This window comes from Grus americana, chromosome 6, assembly GCF_028858705.1.
Source record: "Grus americana isolate bGruAme1 chromosome 6, bGruAme1.mat, whole genome shotgun sequence".
Lineage (NCBI taxonomy): Eukaryota > Metazoa > Chordata > Aves > Gruiformes > Gruidae > Grus > Grus americana.
Window position 1 is genome coordinate 20,653,894 of NC_072857.1, and position 25,598 is coordinate 20,679,491.

The 25,598-nt window shown below is 35.5% G+C and overlaps 1 protein-coding gene across 1 annotated transcript; it reads right to left on the reverse strand.

Annotated features, from left to right (window-relative positions):
- Positions 1 to 1,254: 1,254 nt before the first annotated feature.
- On the reverse strand, positions 1,255 to 25,433 carry SLC38A11 (solute carrier family 38 member 11). The gene is made up of 12 exons (XM_054830381.1): positions 25,389 to 25,433; positions 22,857 to 22,974; positions 22,358 to 22,432; positions 20,009 to 20,143; positions 18,334 to 18,399; positions 16,468 to 16,574; positions 15,858 to 15,937; positions 8,382 to 8,452; positions 7,291 to 7,452; positions 5,427 to 5,539; positions 4,646 to 4,777; positions 1,255 to 1,500 (listed from the first exon to the last, which is right to left on the reverse strand). Exons 1-12 carry the CDS (start codon positions 25,431 to 25,433, stop codon positions 1,255 to 1,257), a joined length of 1,350 nt encoding a protein of 449 aa, XP_054686356.1.
- Positions 25,434 to 25,598: the final 165 nt, after the last annotated feature.

Here is a 25,598-nt window from a genome sequence, read left to right on the forward strand (position 1 = left end):
AAAACCATCACCACCTCATTCAGCAGCATAAAAGTGGAGTAGCATTATCCATCTAGTTGTCAAGGAATGGTTGGCAAAAGGAACCACAATGATCACAATAATGCAAAAAACAACTCAAAGTACACAGTTTGATTTGATAACAAAACATTTTCACAATCCCAGCGCTGATATAGAAGATACTCCTATTACTCATTCTCATCTTCAAATTACTCCTATTCTATAGGCATATGTGTGCATGTATTTTTATATATATGTACATATATAAACATACATACATGAATCCTTAATGTTAAATGAATTTTGGAGAACAAATCACCAAGATTTAACAAAACAGGACAAAATCAATAGCCATATATTGAAAAGAATCAGAGGACTAGAATGATGACCAAGTTTAGAATGTTTTCTTACAGAATTTGCTTGAGCTGCACAGGCCTGGCATATAGCAATGTTTCAATCCAGTTTCAGAAATAATAAATAGGGTTGTAAAAGTAAGAATCCAGCTGCATTTGTTACACACATCATTTTCTTCTCTGTCAATTTTGAAATTTTTATAAGACTGTTTACTTTTTTTAAATTCATCTGTGTGGATTTATTAATGCAATATCTTTTAATTAGAAGACCACAAATTGTAACAGTTACAGTTGAATTGTATCAGTTACAGTTCATTCAGAATACAAAATTGCCCTTGACTCAAGAGTCAGTACAAGGGATGCTTTCAGCACAAAAGGACAGTTATTGCAAAATCAAAGACAGAATTAGTAGGGGTCTTTCAATTTAACAACAGAAGTTTAATGCACAGAGAGACCCAGACACACTTTTTTTTCAGGACTTCAAAAAAGCCTCCACACTATAGTGTACTAATAAATATATAGTAAAAGATTATAAAATGAATAAAAACCAGACAACAGCAATGAAACATGGGAGATGTTTACATTCCTAAACTTTTAATTTATAGCTTTTAAACAGCACTGCAGACTAAGTTAAAAAAATGCAGCCTTTTTTGATAGGTTTGCAAGTTATTCAAGTAATCTTTACTGAAAGGCATCTCTGAGAATTTCTGTTTCAACAGCTAAAACTTAAGTCCTGTCTGGAAAAGGATGGGAGTATAAAACCAAGTATGTAAATACAGTTACACAGTTTAAAATTCTTAGTGCATACCAAAACATAAAAGCTCTTTGTTCCACTCTCCTTTAAACTGGCAGGTATGGCTCGCTGCGAGACGTACCTGATCTAGTCTGGAGATTGGCATGCTACCTATGGTGGAAGTGTACTGTTGTGAAAAGAAACATTACTAGGGAAGCAGTAGAACATTTCTTTTCCATGGCTACATTCCTGGGGATGCAAGATAGTCAAAACAAACCCAACTGTCATCACTAGCACACCGACAGCAAGAATCAGGCAGGATATGAGGTTATCTGAATGGTTCCATCGCTCTTTGGACAGCCTTAGATAACACGCTGTTGGGATGATAAAAACAAGTGGGGTAGCACTCAGAACTCCCTGTGTGTGGGAAACAATAGAAAAAACCCTCATAAGCATGTATATTAAGACATGAAGAACAAAACCCTACATTTTTTAATGGTTGTGATTAGACTGATGCAACAGTAAAGCCAGAAAATAGAGGCCTTTTCTGGTATTGCTATATGGAAAACCTTCTTTTCAAAGTCACAAATAACTTGCAAAAATATCTGTAAAACTATTTTAAATAATTCAGAGTTATTTAAATGCTTTGCTAATACAGAATAATATTTTATGTTGCAAGTACTATTAAATCTGATTACCAGAAGTTTCTCAGCTTCAGAAGTACAGTAGAAGTCCAAACATCACAGTTCTGCAATACTGTAACTGACTTAAAATATTTAAGATCATTCCATGTAGGAGTCTAGATATAATACTGCCTTAAAGAAAAAAAAAGTGGAAACATCATGTAGCAGATCAAAGACTTCTGATCAATTTCTACATTTATGACCTGATTTAGGTTGACTTCCCTACGAAAGCAAAGCTCCCTTTGAGATAGCAGAACCTGTTCCTTATTAAAAATTCAGCTCCTCTTTAAACACTCTCTTAGATAGGGGCAGATAAAAAGCACCTGCTTAAATGCTTTTTATAGTAAAGTCACTGCAGATTAACACAAGTTACATACCAAAAGAGAGCATTTTTACGCAGAAATTTTGAACACTTACTTTGTCACGTGCTTAACAAACACTATGTTTCAACTTAATTATGGTGAGGTAGTAATACAGCATATTGAATATCTGTGCATCATTGTTTGTACAAACTTTTGTATATTTTTATGGTAGAACCTGTAAATAGCGATCAGTACAGACATCAAAAAAAGGTACATGCACAAAGTATCCTCTTTGTAAAACCCAAAACTCTTAAGTATGTGAAACAACACAAATCAGCATCCCAGTAAAAGAATAGCACAGCAAAATCCCTGGACCCAACTCTCATGACTGAACAGTTTCCCTGGGGAATTACCACAGGGCAAACAATGGCTTGTGTTTCGTTTTAAAACCAGAAAGCAGGAAAAAAGTAAGCAGAGCCAGAGAAACAACAGCAAATCTCATCTGTAGCAAAAAGCCAAAAGACAGCTCTTCTGCTGTCTCAGAAAGCCTGCTGAGAAGACAGATGATCTTCCACATGTAAAGACTGCCAATTCATTTTTCTCTACTGGTGGATATCAAGACTGAACAATCTTTCTAAGCATAACGATTACATCCAATAAATACGTACAGCTGTATTGTCAAATTTTCTCCTAAAAAGGAAAAAAAACCAAACTACAAGATATGAGCTAGCCACTCAAATGCCCGGCTATCAACTTCTATTTGTAACTGAATCAAGCTATCAGCTTGACTATTGAGTAACTGCTTGGGCCTCTCTGGGTAAAAATATTGCATCAATGGAATGTTTGCTTTTGAGTGATTATTTTAAAACAATTTAATTCAAAATAGGAATCACACATTTATTCATGCTAGAAAGATTCACTGGCAGTTCCCTGGTGTAAATTTATTCTTAATATATTATACCATATAATAAATGTAAAACACATATATAGACATATATGGGCACACATAGTTAATTAGGTTCATTATACCAATATTTGGTTATTTGGCTGGAATAGGCATATGTGTACGTATGCACACATTTAAATCCTTTTATTGGTGTGTATATATACACACAGGTGAATTTTCTGCACTTGTAATGTAAAAACAGAAGAAAAAAAGATGGAAAAGAAATTACCAGATGCCATGAATGAGAAATTTTAATGGAAACACGCATCCTGACCAAACCAATAGGAATATTGTTTATTTTGAGCTAGTTATAATTTGGAAAGGATTAACTGAGAAGAAACTATGTAGGTAATTATTTTTAATAGAGGGCAATTGGATAGCATATCTGAATATTCAGACCTGTTCTACAACATTAGTGCAAGCACAACCTGCTAAGTCATTACTGCAAAATCACTCATTACTGCTCCGTTAGCAGATAAACTGCACTGTGGATCAGAACAGTGTACATGTATCATAATGTACACACAAGTACATGTGTATCATGTAGCATAAAGAACAGCTCCCTCTGTTTTGTTCCATCAGTAAGCGTGCAATACATGGCTTGAAATGGTCAATAAATGCATGGACAGGGACATAAGGAGGCAATTCTAAAATATTTCTATAAAGAAGCAAGGGCTGCCCTTTAAAAATTTTCTCCACTATCTAACTTTTGTATCCTGGAGTATATTTCCACATCATCTTTATTTATTCAAAATAGCTGACCTGACATTGAAGGTAAACTGTTAAGACAAACAATGTTTATCATAAAAGCAGATTGGATTTTTTTTTTTTTTTAAACATTTCCTTTGATTAAATGTACATTCTGTGCCAAAACAGACTGACTTCATCTGGTAAGTTTACTTTGCTAACTAGTAGTACTCTAGGACTCAAGTAGACTACACAGCAGTTCCTGCCAACCGAAAGAAGTTACATAAATGTGTTAAAACTGGTTCAAGTCAATAAATGCCTTCTGTGGCCTGCCTGGTAAGCTCCAGCTCTGCTACGGGGCAATCCCAGCCACAGGAATATTTACTGGTAAACAAAGCAGTTTCCTCCTAGAAATCATACACTCAGGTTATGATATTATTCAGTTTTGCTCCCTGTTAAGTCCAAAGAAGGGAAAAATTCCATTTACTGTCTCTGTGGTCTCATTACTATTGGCTCTTTCTCCCCCCTCTTTGTTTTTTGTCCCTTTGGCACAAGGCGGTGATTAGGATCTGCCCCAGTGTTAAGTAATTTGCCAACTTCAGAGGCAGGTATTAGAGAAAGAAATGCTAGATTCAGTCCTGTAATGCAATTGAGATGACTATTTTAGTGATTTCCACTGCAGTTTACATACATTTGCTAAGTCATAGCCACTTGCCATATCTCCAGAACTGTTCTAAAAGCCCTCCCCAACCATATGAATTTTACTTCCTGAAGTTCCTTTCTCCTTTAATTATCTGATTTTGAAGCAGTGAATAATTCCTTTTATTCCTACTAACATTTCTACTGACTATGTCAAATTATATAAGATTTTCAGTACAGCTGTGGATTTTTCAGGGTTCCATTTTATAAAAAAGTGATTTATTAAATAAAAGAGGTTCACTTACATTCAGCTCTAAAACTATTCCAAGGCAGTCATACACTAATGATACAGCAGTTGCCACAGCAATGATAACTACTGTCACAACAATATGGAAAACCGTGGAGAGGTTCCCATGGAAAAACACATTGGCAATCACCTGAAACAGAACCACAATTTTAAACCTTGATTTTGCTCTTCATGTTAATAAACAGCTTATTCCAAATCTTCTAACCTTAGAAAACTAAAAGAGAATACACTGACTGAACTGTACCTATCTAGCTTCAAGAAAACTTCTTCTTCTTCTTCCAAAAATAATTCATAACAAGCATTATCAAAATTGCAGAACACTTGTAAGACTGACTTAGTTATACTTGCAGGATTTAGGGTATACTTACTTTCTTCTCATTTGCCCACTACAGAATAAAAACCACTTACAATTATTTATTGAACAGATGGATTTCCTAGATGGAGATCCTTTCACGAAGTAAAACTAGTAAGCATGATAAATATAATATTTTCAACTATTCTCAACATAACAGTGGCACTTATGCCAAACTTGGACTTTTAAGAAGTCCTGATATTAAGTATTAATATAATATTGGATAATATTATAATAAATGTAAGACATTATATTGCCAGAATCTAAACAGTACAACTAGTACCCCACACTCATTGCATGCAGCAGGATGGGATATGCTGATCTTTATTACAAATCAACCATTGACTTCAGCTACAATATGTATTAATAACGTGAGAATATTAATATATATCGACGTTGTTAAAGGGAGAATGCAGTAAATTCTTACCTCTCTGGTCACAAAACATTCAAGGGGGAAGGTCAGAATTACAGTAACTCCATAACAAAACCTTCCAAACGTAGCAAGGTTGTCATCTCTACAGTAGTTTTCAAATATATCTCCTGAGGCATAGCAAAACATAAATTAGTTTGAACTTCACGTCACTTGCCTATTTGCAAATTGAAGTGTAAGTTACTGGAGTTAGTGTAGTAATTGAGACTTTCTGATCCCCTCTCCTGACGCATATCAAGAAACTATAGTTACAGTCACAAATTACATCCAGGAGGAACTTCCACCTTATCCTACTAGTAGCAGTGGTTTTGTTTCAAGCAGCATTTATCTTTAAAAAAATATTTTCACATATTCACATTGGAGTTTGTCATCTGATATCTTCCCTTACTGCAGATCTTGTATGAGATGCTGGTGTTTGTTTAAATAAATGTGACAGATTCAGAAAGAGAGCATGTATACAAAAGATATATTTCCTTCAAAAATGTAGTTCCTAGCACAACAACAATTACACAAGGAAAACTAGGGAATTACCTCTGGAGCACTACACTTCCCTGATAGTATCTAATCACAGCTAGTAAGCTGCAGTGAAGAATTTCAAATATTCTGACTCCAAAAGCCCATTATAAACATATGGATTATTACCTAGCAAATCTTCTTACATCTAACAACAAAAGCCTTGCTAGAGAATTCAAATCATCATCTTGCTTAGCGTTTACCAGAAAGAATCTGGAATAAATCTCTGAGGCACAAGAGACACTGCATGACAGTGATTAGATGATCTGTCAGGTCTTTTCTACTCAATTACTATACTGTCTTATGATTTACTACTTTTAGGATCACAACGGCACTGAAGAAGCAACAAGGTGTACTGTAGAGAAAAACAGCCAAAAGATTTTGACCAGAGAGCCAGAAGGTAAAATGGAACCTGCTTACAGTACAGTCATATGCTAAAGGATAGCTGCAGTCAGAGCTTTCTGTACTTGAAGTATCTCAGCCAGTTTGCACTTAGTCTAGCTACAGTTGCATCTAGGACAGTAAGTTATTCCACAAAAACAGCACTGGAAGCAGGAAAAAAGGACAGATCAACCAGTAACTCCCATCCTACAATTCCTCTGTTCTCAACTGCATGCTGCTGCTCATCAGGAAAGGAAAAAGCTTGGAAGCCTTCTCCTACAATTCTCCTACAAACAGCGCTATTAAATAACAGAAAATCTGCTTTCTTATGAAATGTGTATTTTTCCCCTAAAGAAGCTAATGCACTTAACATATTTATGCCTTGCTCTTCGGAAAGCACCTTTACCACTTTGACAAAATGATGTTAAATAGTATTTGTAACATTGTGTATATGAATTTACATATATGTATAAATACATATAATCACAGAGGTGATGGTAGGATTAGTTACAGCAGAACAGCTGTTGTAAAGACAGTGAATATCTCTAAGTCAGAGCTAGGATGCTGTATTAGCACACAGACAGGAAAAGATACATGAGAAAGATACATGTACAGAAATATATGCCAGCACCCTGTGGAAAAATCAAGGCAAATTTTGTTCTTACTGGTCTCTACTAGTGGACCATGTGGCTAAATTATAGATGTTTAGTCCTCAGAAGTATTTTGATCATGGAAGTATTCAAAGGGAACTTTCACCAGTAAGGCTTACACCTGGGAATCTGATATCTATTGGCATCCCATTTTGATTGTTGGGTAACTACAAGGAATGTGCTAACTATTTCTGTCCAAACATAGTATTATTTTGGCATTTTTACAATCACTAGAGTATTAACAGCAACGGTCAGACAGAAAGGTGGAAATGTAAGGATTACAGCAAGCACCAAAATTGAGGGACCGAGCAGTTTACCTTCTGTGTATCCTGTAAAAGTCATATATCCACATGCAGCAAACACTACACTGATAACAACAGCGAGTGAGACAGACACATGTGTGACTCGAGACCAGTTCTTTAATGTGGGTTCTTCCAGAGACCCATATATTAAAAAGCTGTTATGGTTGCAGATGAATGCTGAAACACACATGACAGTTAAAGCAAATGTATGAATTCATGCATATATGCATATAAAATAAATTTACAGAGTGTATATTCCGAGGTAGGAGAGACACAGCACAGTTTGAATCCACTCATTATTAAAGACAAATATTAATCCTGCAATGAGTGGCAATTTGATGAAGGTTTATATTTATCCTGAGATGATTCTGATTACATTACCCTAAAATGCCATGCCATTTCCCACCCTCCTCACCTCCATTTCCTCTTACTGCACTTCTTTTGCTTAAGAACCCAATGGCAGTTTTGAGATTTTATTTTTTAAATCCATAGAACCATTTGCTACTTTCAGATTTCCTATGACATCCATTTTAGGTACCAGCAAGCATGGGAAGGCCTCAGATTAGCACAGTGTTAACAAGAAGTAATATACCAGATCCTCCAAGGAGGAAGAGATTTTAGAATGAGGATAATGGAGCTGAGTTGAGACTCACCTGCATGGTTCATTGTGAGAAATGGGAAGCAACAGACACTCTCTAGTGGATATATGCATTGCAGTCTAAGATTTTTCTTTTAGAGGTTATCCAAGAGAACACAGAACAATCACAGCCTTCTCAGTTTATCAATTAGACTAACCCTGTTGGTGCAGGAGATGTTTTAAGATCACCTGGACAGCTGAGCTGGATTCATGTGCCACACTGCTGTCTCTGCTACAGTGGCAATAGCCTCTAGAGCCATCTGGGAAATGGATGGGGATAATGTCTTAAACCTTAACAGTTAAATTCACCTATGGATGACTCGAATTCAACTTCATTTTGTTTCTAAACCAGCTGAACATGAATATAAAAAAATTAAAATTAGAAGTATGCAATTTCTAGGTCCAAAATATTAAATAATTTCTTAACAGTTGATCCGAATATTGAAAATACAAAAAAAAAATTACTTACCAAATGACATCACCCCAACAGCTTGTACTGCATTTGATTTTGCAAATATCCATGCATTTTCTGACTTGGGTCTAAAACAGACATTTGTTTTAATAGATTATCCTCTTTTCAACTATCAGTTATTAAAATATAATTTAAAATACTATGCTGGGATACAGAACTGCTATTCAGATCTCCAGAACTCTCTGAAGTAGGCCACAGTGTTCATCAACACTAAGTTGAAACCAGGGAGATACTCTTCTTACCTTCCTTGTTTTGATTAAAGTATTTCTGTAACCAGTTTTTACAGTGAAAAATGTCAGCCTGTTTCAGTGACCAGCTTTGTAAATAAACTCTTCAAGTCATCATATACCAAGAAACAGCAACAGGGAAGGTAAAAGTTGTTACCGATTCCGAGTAAGGTTATCTCAACCCAAAATCTCTTCTGACTAGAGGCAATTTCTTCCTTTGAATTTGGACATGTAATCCATGCAGTGTAGACATACTTCCTCTCTAGGCTACAAATCAAGTCAGGCAGTTTGCCTTTCATTACATGTGCTCCAACTATTCCTCATAGTAAAGGGCTTCTGTTAGTTCCCAAAGGGGTGATAAAGTGGAAGACAGTATAAGGAGATTTTTATAATCAGGCAAGAATGTAACATCCCCCACATCTCCTCCTCTAATACACCCACAACTCTGGACCTGTGGTAATTATAAGTCTTAGAGGAGAACCACAGAAAACAATCAGCAATCTTTGTTAAAATCCATTTGCTGCATGAACTTCCTCTCTGAATAAAGAATCAAAATGAAGGGGAAGGACATGAAACATCCTTTTCCAGAACTACAATTTGCTAAAAATATCAAATGAAGTTCACAATTGAACGTTATATTTGTAATATTAAAGCACAGACAAAGCAACAATAGAGAGAGCTTGCTCTTAAAAAGTTGGCTGCTGCTAACTTTGATTGCTCTGTTTTTATTTAGAGGGAGAGCTGCTGCCACCTGAGGCCTTAGCTGCTATTTTCCTGCTGCCCTAGAAAGCAGTAGGGCACTCATGCCAGTTCTGGGAAGGTAACAATGGCAGCTTTGTCTCTCCCTCCATCTGGTGATAATTAGCCAGTTTTGACAGCTGCAGTGGCATGCTATGCTAGGTTTTATTGCTTTCAAATATTTAAACTCCACTCCCACCAGCTAAAAAAACCCAACAAAACAAACAAAAACCTAAAAAGATGTTGCAGTTTCCCCTTTCAGAACTCATATCTTACTATTTCTTGAGAGCTCAAATAGTCAATCCTTCCTTTTCCATATTAAAAAACCCAGATTTACAGTATCTAATGCACATTCAGTTCAGACTTAGAGCACATTTTTGGCTCTTAAGCTGTGGTTGCTAAGCTTCAGTTTGAAGTGAACAGAACCTGAGCATCAAAAAATCAAGTTCAGTTCTTTGTCCTCAGATGCAGTACATTGTCTTGACTACTATAACATACTGCTTCTAGTCTTAAGCAGCTGAATATTGCCCTCCAAAAACTTTCGCAGAATCAGCATGTAGATTTAAAAATACTATGGGTGAAATAGAGATATCTGGTATTTGTCTTGTGAAATAGGAGTTCCAACCCACTATAGCTGCTGTAGTTCCTTATATAGAGTAGCCTTCCTTAACTTGATGCCACTGATTTCAAATCACTAGAGATATCTGTGGACAATGCACATTCATAATTTTGAATGTATTATTTTTCAAGAAAACATTCATATCTGATTGGAAAAAAACAATACTATTCCAAAATAAAAACAGAATATAGAAAGCTGTTACAACTGTTCCATACCATAACCACTAGAGGTCAGCTCTGATATCAAACATACAGAATGAAAATTTATTATCCTTTGACCACAGAATTTGAGTCTCCTTACCCTACTCTATTAATAATTAACACTTAGATTATCTAATACCATACAAACCAAAATATTTTTAAAATGCACAGAAATAAAGAATGCTTTTGTCTGAAACACTTTTGATTTTTGTGAAAATGGTACATCCTGTGCAACAGTATAGCTATAAGCTCCTATAATAGAGACTTAAGAAATGGAATGTAGAAAGCATGTGAATTTCAGTTGAAATAGTTTGAATAGGGTAGTCAAATAATCAAATAAAAAAAATAAAAATCACAGGAGCTAGTTTTCCCCTTGTACAGTGTTTGCTCATGCACTAGCAATATGCAACAGACCAAAATATAGCTTTGCTTTATGGATCAATGACAAACCAGATTAGGAGTATTATTTGGGGGGAAAAAAATCCAAAAGAACAAAATCCTACTTATTTAGCAGCATAAGATGATAAATTCCTTCTATTCTAGTTGCAGAATGGAGGAAGAATTTCAGATCCATGACTTGAACACTACCAGCAGACCGCAATGTCATACAGATGACGTATGCAACAGTATATGACTATTTCTTACAAGTCATATACCATTGCATGTGTTTTGAAAAACAGAAGTTATGCCTGCATGAAAACAAAGATTTTTTTCATGCTGGAGAAGAAGTAGTTAGATGAAATACAATGAAAGTAAACAGAAGAAATAGATTTGTGATACTAAATGCATTTGTTGAGAGCTGTACTGTCTATCATATATAGAAGAAGTTGTAACACAAAGTAAAAGCTGAGAGGTAATATAGCTGTATTCTTGGAACAAAAATAGTAAGACATTCCAAGGGAGATCCCAGGCAAGAAAAAGTCTCAGATGAAAGTAAGACAACAGTGACAATTAGAACTGTCCATAGGAAGGTAGTAAAGCCTAGCAATGAAGAAAGCCCAGAGATTAAGAAAATAAGACCCTACTCAATCTTCAGTATACTTAAGGGAAGTACAGCATAATAAACACCCAGTGAGTTCAAAAATTTTTTGAAAATATTCATGTTTATCTACATAACAACAAGGGAAAAGGAAGAGAACAAATGAACCAGGCAAAGGTTAAGACCTCCTAACATTAAAAGGCATTTCACATCCAGATCACGACTAAGAGTTGGACGAATTTGTCTCGCAGTCTAAACCAGCATATCTTCTACTTCTTGTAAACATTTAAAGTATAATATTCCCAATCTTAAGATCCATGCTATGCAAAAATCTTTTCTGTCATTTATGTAGAAGTGCTGCCAAATATAATACAGCAGTAGTCCATCAGAAGCAAAATATCTCTAAGGAAGGCTAGAGAAACATATGTCCCTAATCTGAACCCAGCTCACAGGTATGAAACACTGACTGAAAAAAAAAAGTTAATTTCTAGAGAGGAAGCTAAGTCTTATGTTTGACAGGGGAGCTATATGCTGGAATGAGCAAAAGACTTCCATTGTTTTGAAGTTCAGTTACAAACCACCAAGTTTAGGTGCAAACCAGCAGTTATCAAAATAATCCAGGAACACATGGCAGATTAATTCAGGTTTAACTCAATGATTCAGACATTTAGGAAACTAATTGTAACATTTCAATTCAATTCTATTTTAAGGTAAAATACCTTTTCACTTTTTGTTTAAACTTTCAAAGTTTAAAGATACTGAAAATGTTTATAGATGCTGAATATAACTTTTATCAATATAATGGAAAGAAAATGAGCAATGCTCACATCAGCCTTGAATTTTGTATTAATCAAAGTCATATTCATTGTTAAAGAACACAGACAAGGCAGAGCTCTATGTCATCCCCACTTAGTTACAGCTGCTTTAACTCTTTCTTCCTAAATGAACTACTTAGCAGTTCTGTAAATATATGGTAGTTTACATTTTATTTTTTAATTTCAGCACACATTAAAGTTTATCTTTGCTTATTATTGGATTGTTTATATGAAGGAAAGAATCAACTTTCTGCTTTCAAGTTTTTTTCCTGAACACTTGGTGTTTCATCCCTGTGATTAGCTGCCAGCTGAGTAATTCTCACATCCTATTTATGTGTAGCAGATGCTCTTGAAGTTTTTCCTAGAGATTTATGTATAATGCAGACATTTACATAATGACATTCGTTCCAAAAGAACATCAAATTAAAATGATCCATCTTTAAAAGCTACATAAAATATTGCTTTTTATGTAGCTTATAATGTTAGTTTCAATTTTGAAGCATAAAGTTATTTTATGCAGTATTAACATACTGCACATTTATAGTTTCAGATAATTCTCACCCATTGTTTTTGATTACAGTAGAAAAATATCCAGCTATAAGCAAATGGAAATAAAGGAAAAAATGGGCCATCAAAATGTATTTTTATCCAACGCGTTAAACTATTGAGAGTAAACTCTGGGCCAAGAACAATGGATTTTATCTGCAGGTGCATTATGTCCTTCAGACAACAATAATCATATGGATGATATTAATCAAAAGCAAAATTTAAAAAAGAAAAAAAGTATCTCAGTTCCATATTTGTCAGAAGAGGAAATAAATTAAAACAAATAATCCCTCATCATAAATACTTTTTTTCTCCTGAGAACAAGAAAATAACATTCCTATATGTCCCCAGACAATGCATTCCATTCCCAAAGCAACTAAAAAAAAAAGCAACACTCCAAGGATTTATAATTGCTGTTTCTCAGCCTACAGTTTCAAGCACATCAAATCACTAAAACCAGTAATAACGTTGTTCCGCTGATGGTCTAACACATTGCGGAAGGTTTCTAGGAAATACAACAGTCTCTGTTGTCCAAATAATAGAAATAACTTTCAACTTGAACATGAATTGCATTTAAGCAAAAAGACAGTTTTATCATTCCCAGATAATCTTGTTATACCTCTCAAAGAGAAGCAATCTTCACTTTGAAAAGTCTAAAAGGTAAGTGAAAACTGATTACTACTCAGAGTAATTATCGAAGTGGGAAGATATCTGAATGGGATTCCAGTGGAATCTGACCTGAGTCCAGCACTTTTGAATTCAGCAGTAACTTGAATGGTGAAACAAAAAGTAAGAAACGTCCTTAACAGAAAGCATGAAATGGTGCAGTTAACACAAGCATGCTAGAGAGCAGGGTGAAAAAAGAAAAGCCATAAATATGTTGGTAAATGGAGAAATTATCTGATAAAGTAGTATTCAATTCTGTAATGACAAATTCTACAGTTATGCAGGGGGAAAAAAGGCTTCTCGAGAACAGGGCAGGGGGTAACAAGCAAAACACCCCCAAACTTCATGAGAACAGAGTAAAAGAAAGGAAAAATTGCCAGCTCTGCAATTCTGCAGAGACAGGCTTGGTGCTTCTGTTAGACTGAAAACTCAACGTATGTCCACAATGTCATGCTATTTTCCAAAGAGGCAAACATCAACCTAGGTTACATAAACAGGAGTGTGACAATCCCCAAAAGATACAGCTGAGAGGGACCTCAAGACACTTTGCATGTAAGATACATCAATCTTTCTTCTCTGCTCCTCAATGGCAATATCATAGACAGTCAGGGCACCACTATATCACTTTACAGAGAACTTAAGGCAGCCATTGAGAATGATCAGTAGCACAGGAAATGAGGAGAAACACTAAAGGAACTGTGTTTGTTTAGTCTATAGAAGGGATCACCAAGGGGGGGACAAGTTACAGCTCTTTACAGCTGTTTTTTAAGCATTTGAAAAAGAATGAACAGTTTGCTGTCCATATCCACTGTGGTTAGGCCAAGAAGCAATCAACATGGAATATAGTAAGAGAGACCTATGATACACATTTAGGAAGAATTCACAAGAAAAGGCTAGTTAAGAACTGGAATGGAAAATCATGGAATTGCCAAGAACAAGCTAGACAGTCACCTGTCATCAAAACTAAGCATACAATCAGTTCTGCTGTGTAACAATCGTAGGGATTAAATATTGTCTCCTGGCCCCAATCAAGCCTTTATCTAGGAGCGTACAAATTCTTTTCCTATATGACAGATCCGAGGACTGTGTTTCATAATGACAATTTTTTTAAAACATCTTTGAAAACTTCAACTTCTATTTTATTTTAATGAGATTCACAGTAAATGCATTGTTTCACTTATTATACTACGATGGACCCATATTAAAATCTATTAGTGTTCTTTATTCTCATTGCAAAAAAAGAGATGGCATACCATTATATCATTAACAAAACAATAGAAGAGGGTTTTAATAATTAAAGCATGTCTATTTCTAACTGTAAAATACAAATAGTAAAAATAGTAGAAACAAACATTGCTAGAATGTTTGTGAGGCAAAAAATTCTGCTTAACAGTTTATCAACATGCTAGACATTTTTGAAAACAAGAAGTGTAAAGGCAAAAATGGAAGTCTCTAAACAATTAAAAAGTAAAACTTCAAGACTCACTCAAAACCCAACATTACTTATTGTAAGAAAAAACAAAACCATGCATTCCATATTTTTCAGTGCATCACAACTGTTGAGAAGAAATGTTACCATAGTAACAAGGTCATCAGTAACCACTATATACAGCTTCTTCCTTTTTTGATAGGATTTTGCGATTACTCTTTCAATACCCCTGTAACATACAGTATGAGAAACATCCTGCTTCAGAAAGATGGAGGGGGAAGTCCCACACTGAGTGCATCATTTTATGGATGATAGACAACATCTGCTACAACTTTAGAAACTGCTATTCTAGCCATCTTCCTAGCATTAAACATGAATGCCCTGCAATTAACCCACATATGACAGCAGCAAGACAAATGAACAGTTATGCGTGACACTGCTGAAACAATCATGGTGGAAGAATCCACTTCTTACAGAAACATTAGAAATACAGTATAAAGCTATTCCAATAAATAAAAAAGCACGTTCAGGAATAGAGTTTGTTGTCTTATATTAATATATCTTCACATTTAAAGGACAAGGAAAAAGGCAGACCTTCTAGGCCAGGAAGGAAAGATAATAGATTCATAACATTTTCTTGCAATATAGTTATAAAAATATTGCCACAACACACATTCATCTGTACTAAATTGTCCAGAACACTCCAAAGTCCAAAGTTTCAGAGTTTGAGTGCTAGCAACAGTTTTACATGCTTGCATGGTTGTTTTCTCAAATGACAGAATAGCTTTTATTACTGAATTCTCCTTTGTCTTTTCATTATTTGTATTCAAATTTTATGATGACATCATTATATTAACAGAAAAATAAATATTCCTAAGATACTAGCTATTTTAAGATTGTAAATATAGGTCATCTGACAATAACAGGCAAAATTATAAATGTCTCAAATGACAAAACCTCACATGCCCATTCAGGAGCCACTCGTTATTTGTCATATCACCTGCAACTTCCAATTAATCTGTAGGTTTTTTGAGACTTTTCTAAACTTGCTTATGTGCAATAGAAAAAGAAAAAAAAGGATAAAGTTTGTTTTAGCAGTTCATTTTGTATTATTGTTAATACTGATTCATTTTTTCAATTATTCATCTCTCCCAAGACAGCCAGGTTCCAAAACTATGCATATATATGTAATAGTGAAATAACAGATTACATGTGATCAAAAATTCACTTTGTGGCAAGTATAAGAATACTCACACTTGTGGACTGAATGTTACTGTTCTCATCATCACAATAATCAGGATGACGATGGTTAAAATCAGAGAAATAAGAGATACCTGTAAAGATAAAAACATGACTTCAGTCAGTAATCTGTTGAAACGTTGTCCTCTTAGCAGCATAATATACTTTTTGTAAAAAAATAATTAACAGCCAAGTAAAGTTCTAAATATCACACATCAAATATTTATAATTAGAAAGCTTGTCCTATATATATCTTTTGTTATTCTTTTTGAGTAACTAGGCAATTGCAACTATTTGTCTAATTTTAAGTGATATGCCCATTAAACATTTCTAATCAACAGTGCTCAGCATTTCAAGGCCTGTATCACCCAGTGCTTTATAAAATTTGAGTTCTACTAGCAGTAGACAGAAAAATTCCAGCTACTCATATGGAGACCAAAGTTTTGCTTAAACTGTTCCAAGTTTTCTGATATTTCTTGGGATAGAAGATAGTCTGAACTTCTAAAGTATTTAACACGCTGTAGCCAGATGTAATTGAGTTCAAATACATTAAGTTATGACTGGCACTTCTTTTCTAATCGCATACAGAAAAGTAAACCAAAAATCAACTGCTATTATGATTTACCTTTCCCAATTTTGCTATATCTCGATACAAAGATATAGGCAAGGTAAAGATGATAGTGGTAAGAAGAATTATGAAGTGACGGTCAGTAAGCACATTATCTGGTCCAACTAAAGTAAAAAAGAAAATAATTTATTTCTCTAAGAGACTGAAATAAGGAATAAATTAGTTACATTTGAAAGGCTAGTAGTAACAAACTCTGATGTAGACCAGGCTTTTATCCCCTTCATTCAAGCTAAGTAACAGTGAAATAAAAACTACGCGTTAACTAACCTTGAGGAAGCCATACACAGCTCATGCATAATCACAAGAATTCTGCAAATTGAAACCAAATGCGTAACATATGGGATATGTTATACCAAACTCTGGAAGTCTGGCCTTTCTACATATAGATTAGTATTAAGTTCTTTTATCATGCCTGGGTCAACGTTGACAGACTGCAAGGAAAACATTCTACTACTTCTTTCTGCCATTTACTCTTCAGGATTTTTTGACACTGTGTGTTGACATGAGTTACTGTGCTGTTGAAGATACAAATACTTAAAAGAATGATCCTAAAAGAAGTAAATTTTGAGGTTTCTTTTGAGCACCTCCTTTCTTGCTGTTAGTTGGCTTCCACTTGCAAAACAGAGATTACCACATGAAGGCAACAACAACATTATAGTATTCCCTGCAATCACTGGGATTTATTTGTACAACTGGTGGTTTTTTCAAGCCAATTACAATTTAAAATAAAACATACCTCAGTTTCAGTCAGGCTACCATGAATCATGGGCTTGAAGGAAAGCTAGCTGAATAATCATGGCTGGAAAGAGACTGGCAATTGACAGGGAAAGTCTGTGTTCAGTTCCTTCTATTCTATGGGAGATTATAATGCTTTCCCACCTCTTTCCAGGCAGGCATTCTACCAGCCAGGTGAAAAGATGCCATGCTGGGGGTTCCTCCTATTACAGAAGTTGTACTGTATATAAATTATTAGATATTCACTGTCCCTACCAACCTGATCAAGTATTCACAGAACAATAGAGTGTGACAGTTAAAACTGCATCCACACTTTGCAGGCTTCAACTGCCAAAAATTAATAGTCCTCCTGTGGAAATCAAACAGTTCATACAAATACTAATTTCCACTTCATTGCAGACATGTTCTTTCTAGCTTAATTTGCCAGTGAAGAATGTTTTAACTTAGCTGGCTTTGTGCTAAAGTAGATGGCAGACACGCACACACACTGCTTAACTGATTCTGCTGTGAAAACTTAAGGTGGAGGAAGGGTAACAAGAGCACAAGTTCAAAAGCTCAAAATGCCACATCTGGTTTTGCAGTGAATATCTAAGACAAATTGGAAGTTACATATGCAGTTCATGACCAACTATTACAGATATGCTTAAGTAAGCATTAAATCCATTATATTATTTGCAAGTCATGTAGAATTATTCACTAGATAAAGTGCAGTTTCAGTATTCAAATGATTATTATAGAAATTATCAAAAAAGATGACAGAATATGATGACCTTGTAAATATACCACTGTCAAAGACTCCTCCTATTTGCTTAGCATTTCATTGAAGCATGTGGTTTCTTCACTGACACAGAGTCCAATGATAACCAAGGACTAGGATTTATAGTTTTTAATTTGAGAAAGACTTATTACAAAAAAACCCGAACGAAATAACAACCACCCCAAAACTCACAAAAACCCACTCATACAAATACGCTTCAAGTTCTTAACTCGAACTACATTTAAGAGTAATTTAGAAGCAAAGTAATAGGTAGGACTTCAGACTGTCACAGGACTCTAATCCCTAAATGCTTGTGCTATATTCCTACCCAATACATTTTCCACGTTCTGAAATTTTTAAATGTATCTTACCTCCAGGAATTCTCTGAAAAACTTTAGTTAAAGTGTCTCCTGTTATTATGTTGTAACTGATCATAGCTTAAAGAAAATAAAATTGTCAGTACAAGGCAAATACAAAATATTTGATAAACATTTAGTACACGTATTTTGTAGACTGCAGGATTATATGCCACTATCCCTCTTGTATGAATTCTGGCTAGCACCAACTTCTAAGTTTCAAGTTTAAAACAAAATAAAAAAAAATTCTTTAGCATTCCCCTTTATTTTTTATCTTTTTTTTTTTTAAAAACAAAAGGTATAACCTAAGCAAGAATCCAGTCTGATAAGCAAGGCCATTGCACTGACTTGCCATATAAACTTATTTCAGAAGAGGAAAAAAAGGCTGTTTAAAATTGTTTGTTTCTAACAGCATTCTTCATAAGTTTATTTTCAAATTCTTGTTTCTATTTAGTAAAGTTCCTGTGTTAGTCTAATAATCAGTCCTGCAATCAAATGCACAGGACTTCCTAGCTAATGTAGAAAGTTAGAAAAATCTTTAAACCAGAAGAAAGGAGGAGAAAATAGATGAAGATATCAGATATGGACTTCCATTCCTTCCTCTCATTAAGAATAACTGTGCCCTTAACATTCATATTTCATTCTTATTCTACACTAGAAGTGTGTATATGTGTGCATGTGTGTGTACACATACACACAAAATATATCTATATACTTGTGGTCTTCACCATTTAGACAGCATACATATAGGTATTGACCTTAACTAATGTATAAATATTCACTGTTGTGAAATTGAAAGTCATTAACACTACTTACAGAAATAAATTCAAGCACATATATATGCATAACTAGTTCCACTGAGATCTTTACAATTCTTTTCCATATTCTTTATGAAGTAGTAATTATATTCTTTAAGTCAACATGTGTAACATTGTTGCCTGCAGTAACAGTAACTTGACTCCCTTAAAAATCTCAGCTACCTGTAATAAATTCAGACTGATTATTCCCAAAGTAGGTATTTTGATCTGGGGCTGTGTGGTCACTTAATTCAGACTCTTAGTATCTCAAGTCACCACCTCTTGCAGCCCCATGTGTGAAAACACCAAGCTTATTTAAGATTGGACAGATTCAGAATACCACTTTGTTTTAAACTTCCAGTCTAATTAATTCCTGCCCAGATTATACCTGTTTGTTCTTTTACTATTTCTTCTTCAAAGGGGTCTTCACTGTCCAATTTCCTTGTAGTTTATTGGGTATGAGGCTAAATTAATGCTTTTTAAGAGCAATGACACAACATAAAAAGCAAGATCTGATCAGTGGCTTCTCCAATGACAATAACATCCTAACATCATACTTTTTTTCATACACATCAAATCTGTGCTCTGGCACTCATTCTAGAACAGAATCATTTCTTATAGCTACTTTTGTCATTAATTTTTAAATGTGCGATCATGAATTTCTCTATTACATTTCAGTTCATTTATATTATTCTGGTCCTCCAATTCATTGAACTCTTCCTCAGCCATTCTTCAGAACACACCAAGTAATTTTTAATTATTTATTTTATAGGAAAGAGGCATATACAGTATATTCGTTACAGAGTTTTTAAATATTTAACCAGTAAAAGAATGAAGTAATGTGAAAAAGTTTATTTGTAAAACTTAAACATTTATATTTTATGTAATCTTACCAATAAATGGATATAAAAATTGAAGAGTTGAAAGAATTAGATAACCTACAAGACCGTATGTTTTTCTGACCAGCTCTTGATAGGTGTTGGTACCGGAGAGGTTTCCTCCTTTGATCAGTAATATAATGGAATAATCTGTTAAAATATAAAACTACTGTGAAAAACAGTATGAACCAACTTGTGGCTGTTTAATGCTCATCTTTTTCACTACTCAATAAAAAAAAAAGTCTGTAAAAAGGTGAATAGTGGCACTGGGAAAAGCAGGGATCAGAAATCTCACAAAGGACCTCAATCAACCAAAACCAGGAGTTACAAGCTCATATTGGAAGGAAATTCCAGTTTTCCCGACTAGGGACAGCAGAAACAGATTCATTTTCATTGGTTTCCAGTATGGTCAAAGGGAATGAGAACTGGCATGAGAACCAAAAAAAGGAAAATTCAATTAATAATGCAGAGGGCTCCTGAATGGATGGAGCATTTGATTATATCCCGAAAGAGGGTCAAATGCAAGGACTGCCTGCGTCATGGTGCTACAACTCTCAATCATTTTACTCAGCTATTTATCCAAGTTTGTGAAAGATAAAGCGCAGTTACTCTTTTGTGTCTTCTCCATTGTTTACTATAAAAATATTATAAACATTTTTATTGGATACTTTTAAAATAAAACACATGCAAAGTGATTTATCTGGAAAACCATGAAGCAATGTGCCTTGAGACAGAGCTGATGTTACAAGCAGAATTACTCCCAGATTGAACCTCAACTTTCTATGAAGAACAGTTCGAAACATTGCTGTTATGTCAGGCTATTCTTTAGTATTCATTTGAGCACCATGGGATTTTCTAGTCCAGATTAGTTACAGCACAGAATTTATTACCTTAGTGCAGATGTTTTGACAGATAGTAGCGAGACCTTGTCTATTCCTCATCTGGCTTTCACTTAGCTTGTAGTTTATGCTACAATAGGAACAGTTCTTTTTTGTGAACCGCATCAGTGTTTATTATCTTCTGAGAATGACTAAAATTGAGATTTTCACAGTCTTTACAAAGGAGATTTCTACTGTTTGTTAATGTGAAAGCCAATCCAGAGATTCCCATGAGCATATCCAATTCTTACACAATATTTATTCAATTATACTACAACTGGGAGAGACGAAAGCAGAGATACAGAAGTGCTCATTATCAATCACGTTGCATACTGAGGTGATCTTGTACAAGAAATATTAAGTCTTTGTAGCAACCACAAAACTTGCAAAAGATTTATTACTAAATGACCTAAAATTGTATTTGTCTGTCAATCTAGGACTGCACCCAATACAATTCAAAAACATCCCCTAAAATGAAATACAGTAAGAATTGCTAAATAACAGCTATTCACCAATTATTCAGTGCTACAAGTCAAAAAGTTGTAATTATAGTTATAATCTGCTTGTGCAAGATATATTCAGTCACATCTTTTACATAATAAAATGCTGAGTTTAGTTCACAGGTTCTGGGCCTATGGCTATAAAGTCTTCAAAATACTCAGAAATGCAAAGGACAAATCAGATTTCCTAGAGAAAAGGAACTGAAATTTCTCAGCTATGTTTATGATATAATTTCATTAATGTATTTTGCCATCAGCCATAGAGAAAATTTTCCATTTGTAAGTAACATATTCCTTATGATATATTGCTCTCCAGTCAAACCTCAATCATTTATGCAGACCCTTAAATGACATTTTAAGCAATAAAAATCATCAACTGCTGCTCAGCATATGGGCAACAGAATTTGTACCATTCATCTTGACTTGGTTTGTCATTTTAAGACTTGAATCAACAGAGTCTTTATAAAAAAAAATCTCCTTTAATGCCAATGGATTTACTTATGGTTAAGTTTACTTACCATGTGATTTCAAAACTTGTCGCTTTTTGAAAATAAATCCTTTTTGTTTTGATGAATGATAATTAAATAAAATATTCAAAATCATAGTACAACCAAAGGTTTTCATTCTGTGGTATATTTAAAAAAGCAATATACAACCCACTCCAGGATCAGTCTCTTAATTAGAGTGAAAACAGTGGACTAAACCAGGTGATTACGAGGCACAAACAAGAGCTATTCTTCCAAATGTCACCTTGACCTAGTCTAAGAAACTAAGCTTTACAAAAATTAAATGCATACAAAAAGCAGCTTTATATGTTGCACAGCATAATTCTCTACTTTTACTAACCTGCTTAAGGGATTAGTGAGGTAAGGAAAAAAATTCGTCATTTTTATTGGCATACATATACTTGTTTAAGTTATCATTAAGCTCAAGATCAGATTGCAAGATTAATTTTCACTTTACAACAGAAACTGTTTTTAGAGTACCTGTGATATAGGCAACCCCAAATAAAAGCAGTACTCCTAGTGGAAAACCAGCTTCCTTCATTGAATATGGCAATCCTGTAAATAAGAAAAGGAGAGATTACAGAAGAACCTTTCCAAATATTTATTTGTAACAACCAAAATAAGAAAATATTCAGATTTTAAAAATCACTATCAATCTCCCAAATTGGACCAGCATGCTTAATAATCTCAGAAAGACCATTTTTAGTGGACAAAGTGTTGCCTAGGTGTGAAGTTCAGACAGCACCTGCCTAACCAGTGCTCTCTGATCGTTATGGCAAAGAGGCTGTAGGGTGTTTATCACTGTGAGATGTGATCCCAGCTGACACCTCTGCATTTTTCCATAGTAAGCAAAGAAAAATAGAGAGAAATCTTTATCAACAGCAGCAGAAAGTAAAACGATAGTGTTATTCTCCAAACTGGATAGTCATGAATGTATAAATAGGGCTGAACACAGCATAGTGAAGAAAAATACACTTACCTATAATGCCTGATCCTATGATAGAGTTGATAATGTTAAATCCAGCTGATGCCAGATCACTGTTTCCTCCTTTATTCCTGGGCTTACTAACAAGGGCTGTCTGGTCATCTGTTTCTACCTATGTCAAGATGACAATGATATTATACATGAGAAAAATGGGTGAGAACAAGGATTTTAGATGTAGTCTATTGAAGAACAAAAGGAATTGTCATAGACTCAGATTTGTAGAGGTATTTTGATAACTAAATCCCATTTTTCTCAGTAAGAAATCAAAGGGAAGTTAGTCATCTAATTCCTGTATGCCTGACCCATAATCTTCCGTAATTAATTAATTCTTCTCTGAAAAAAAAGAAGTTGAAGGACAAAAATGTACATAAACTCAGAGGTAGGCTGTTAAACAAAGAACTTTTTAGTCATGTTCCAAAGGCAGAAATATGAATCAAGTATTTTTGAAAATATTTTGGCTAATATGACTGGACAGTAAAAACAGACCCCTGAATCGGGGGAATGAAATCAATTTCAAGAGTTACTAGTAAAGTATGCCAACATCTGAAGATGCTCTAATTCAAGGTTTTATCCAGCATTTTAAATATTTGTGTGTCATCTAATGGTTTAGTTCATTATGAATAGTTAACAACACTATAAAATTGCCTAGTCCTAGAAAGTTTCTGTGGGAATGCCTGGTGCAAACCAAATTTGTAAACAGTATCTTCAAAAATTAAAGCTCTTAAATGCTCAAAAAAAAGGCATTTCTTCATAATCATGCAGTGGTCCTCTCCTCAACTCACCACTCTGCTGTCAGAGAACATTTTAGAATCATTCATTAGAAGACCAGTATTTAATATGAAATTGTGTAATTCAAAAGAAGAACATGCATTTAATGAAGAAAATGCCCACCTGTGTTCTACAAAAACAAAATACGGTGTACTTACCATGAAAATAAAACCATTATCTCACGGATGCAGGAGCCTATTTAACATATAAAGCAGGTAGTACAAACTCAGATACTTGTCACTAATACCCCTGGAAAAAAATTAAATGACCAATAAATCTAAGTCATCTGTAGATAGTTGTATAAGCTGACAAGCGTAAAAGTGCCTCAAAGAGGACTACGCATCTAAGTGGAACCTTTAATCCTTAAGCAGTACTAAATGGGCTCAGATCAAAGGCCAGCGTAGCCTGGTATCCCATTTCTGAGACTGGCTATGGAAGGTACCTAGGGAACAGTATAAGAACATGAAAAATAGATAGTTAGCAAATAACTTTCCTGTCCTGGTTTTCATCAGTTTGCATATCCTGGACTTCCCAAAGCAGATACATTCTTGGTGCATCACATTCCTTAATAGACTAACTTATTGAATTTGCCCCTTTTTTGAAGCCATATATATATACTGTTAGCATCTACAATATCATGTGACAATGAATACCTCATCTTATGCATCACATGAAAAGACAAGTACTCTTCTTTATTCTGAATCTACCATTAAATACTTCCACTTGCAGTCCCAAAAATTTCTGTATCACCACAAACAAACCAACCACTATTCCCTACTTATCTCCTCCCTATCACATGCAGTTTTATAGGTAACATTCTCCCTCAGCTGTTTCTCATATAGGCTTACAGGTGCTACATTTTATTTCACTACTGATTTAAGCAGAAGCATCACCGTTATTCTCTCCTGAAATTTTAATGCTCTCTGCTACTTACAGCACAGAACACAGGAAATTGCACTGGACTAGAGCAGTCCAGTTCCCTCTTTTCAGTTACAAGAAAATGAACATAATGTGCATTGTACAGCTCAAAGACTCTGTCATGAACCCTGGTCCCTTCCCCACTTGGAAGAGACACCTTGAATTGCCAAAAAGGACAAGAAAGGGCAACAGAAATTGTGACACAGGTGAAATGGCTCCTGTGTGAAGATTACTGCTCTTTAAGGTGCACTTGGACTGCAGATGAGGAGGGAAATGCCTGATGGGAGGTGTGCTAGTGAGCTATGTGATGTGGCTGCAGAAGAGATGAACAAGATGCATTCTCTGCCAGGGACCAGCTGCAGGCCCATGGGACAGCAAGGGCCACCCAATATCATATTGATAGTGGTGGGCTTACCAGAAGGCTGGGTGCTCAAGTTCTGGTCCTCCGGCAAGACTGAATTTTAGCTGTGCCAAGCAGCCACAGTTCCCCTGCACAGCAAGAATATGGCCCCTCAGATTATGGTTTTTTCCCTGCATGGTACCTATGAGTCTTTCTTCCTCATACGAGTTAAAGGGAAACTGAACAGACACGAAGAACCCGCAGCTGCTGTCAGCTCATCAGCACAGGCTGAAGAGCCGACCCGCCCGGTACGCTTCACGCAGCTGGTGGCTATAAAGTCCGCCAACACCGGGCGCGGTGCCCCTCAAGCGCTCACACCCCTCATTCCTTCTCAGCGTCCTGCAACGACGGGCCGAGGGAAGCAAGGAGAATTCAGGTGAATGCCGTGGAGAGCTTCCCACCTCGCCCCTCCCTGCTGCCCCTAATCTCAGCCCCGGTACCTGGTGAGCAGCGACCGCCAGCGGCTCTGGACCGCCGCGCTCCATCGCCAGGTGCCGCGGAGGAGCCGTGGTGCCTCCTTCACAGCGCCGCAGAGCTGCTGCGGGCTGCCTCTGCTGCCCGAGCCCCGCGGGCCCCGGGAGAGGCAGAGGAGGGAGCGAAGAGGCACGGCAGGTGGGCAGCGGCGCGGACTCCTCTCAGGCGGGCTTGAA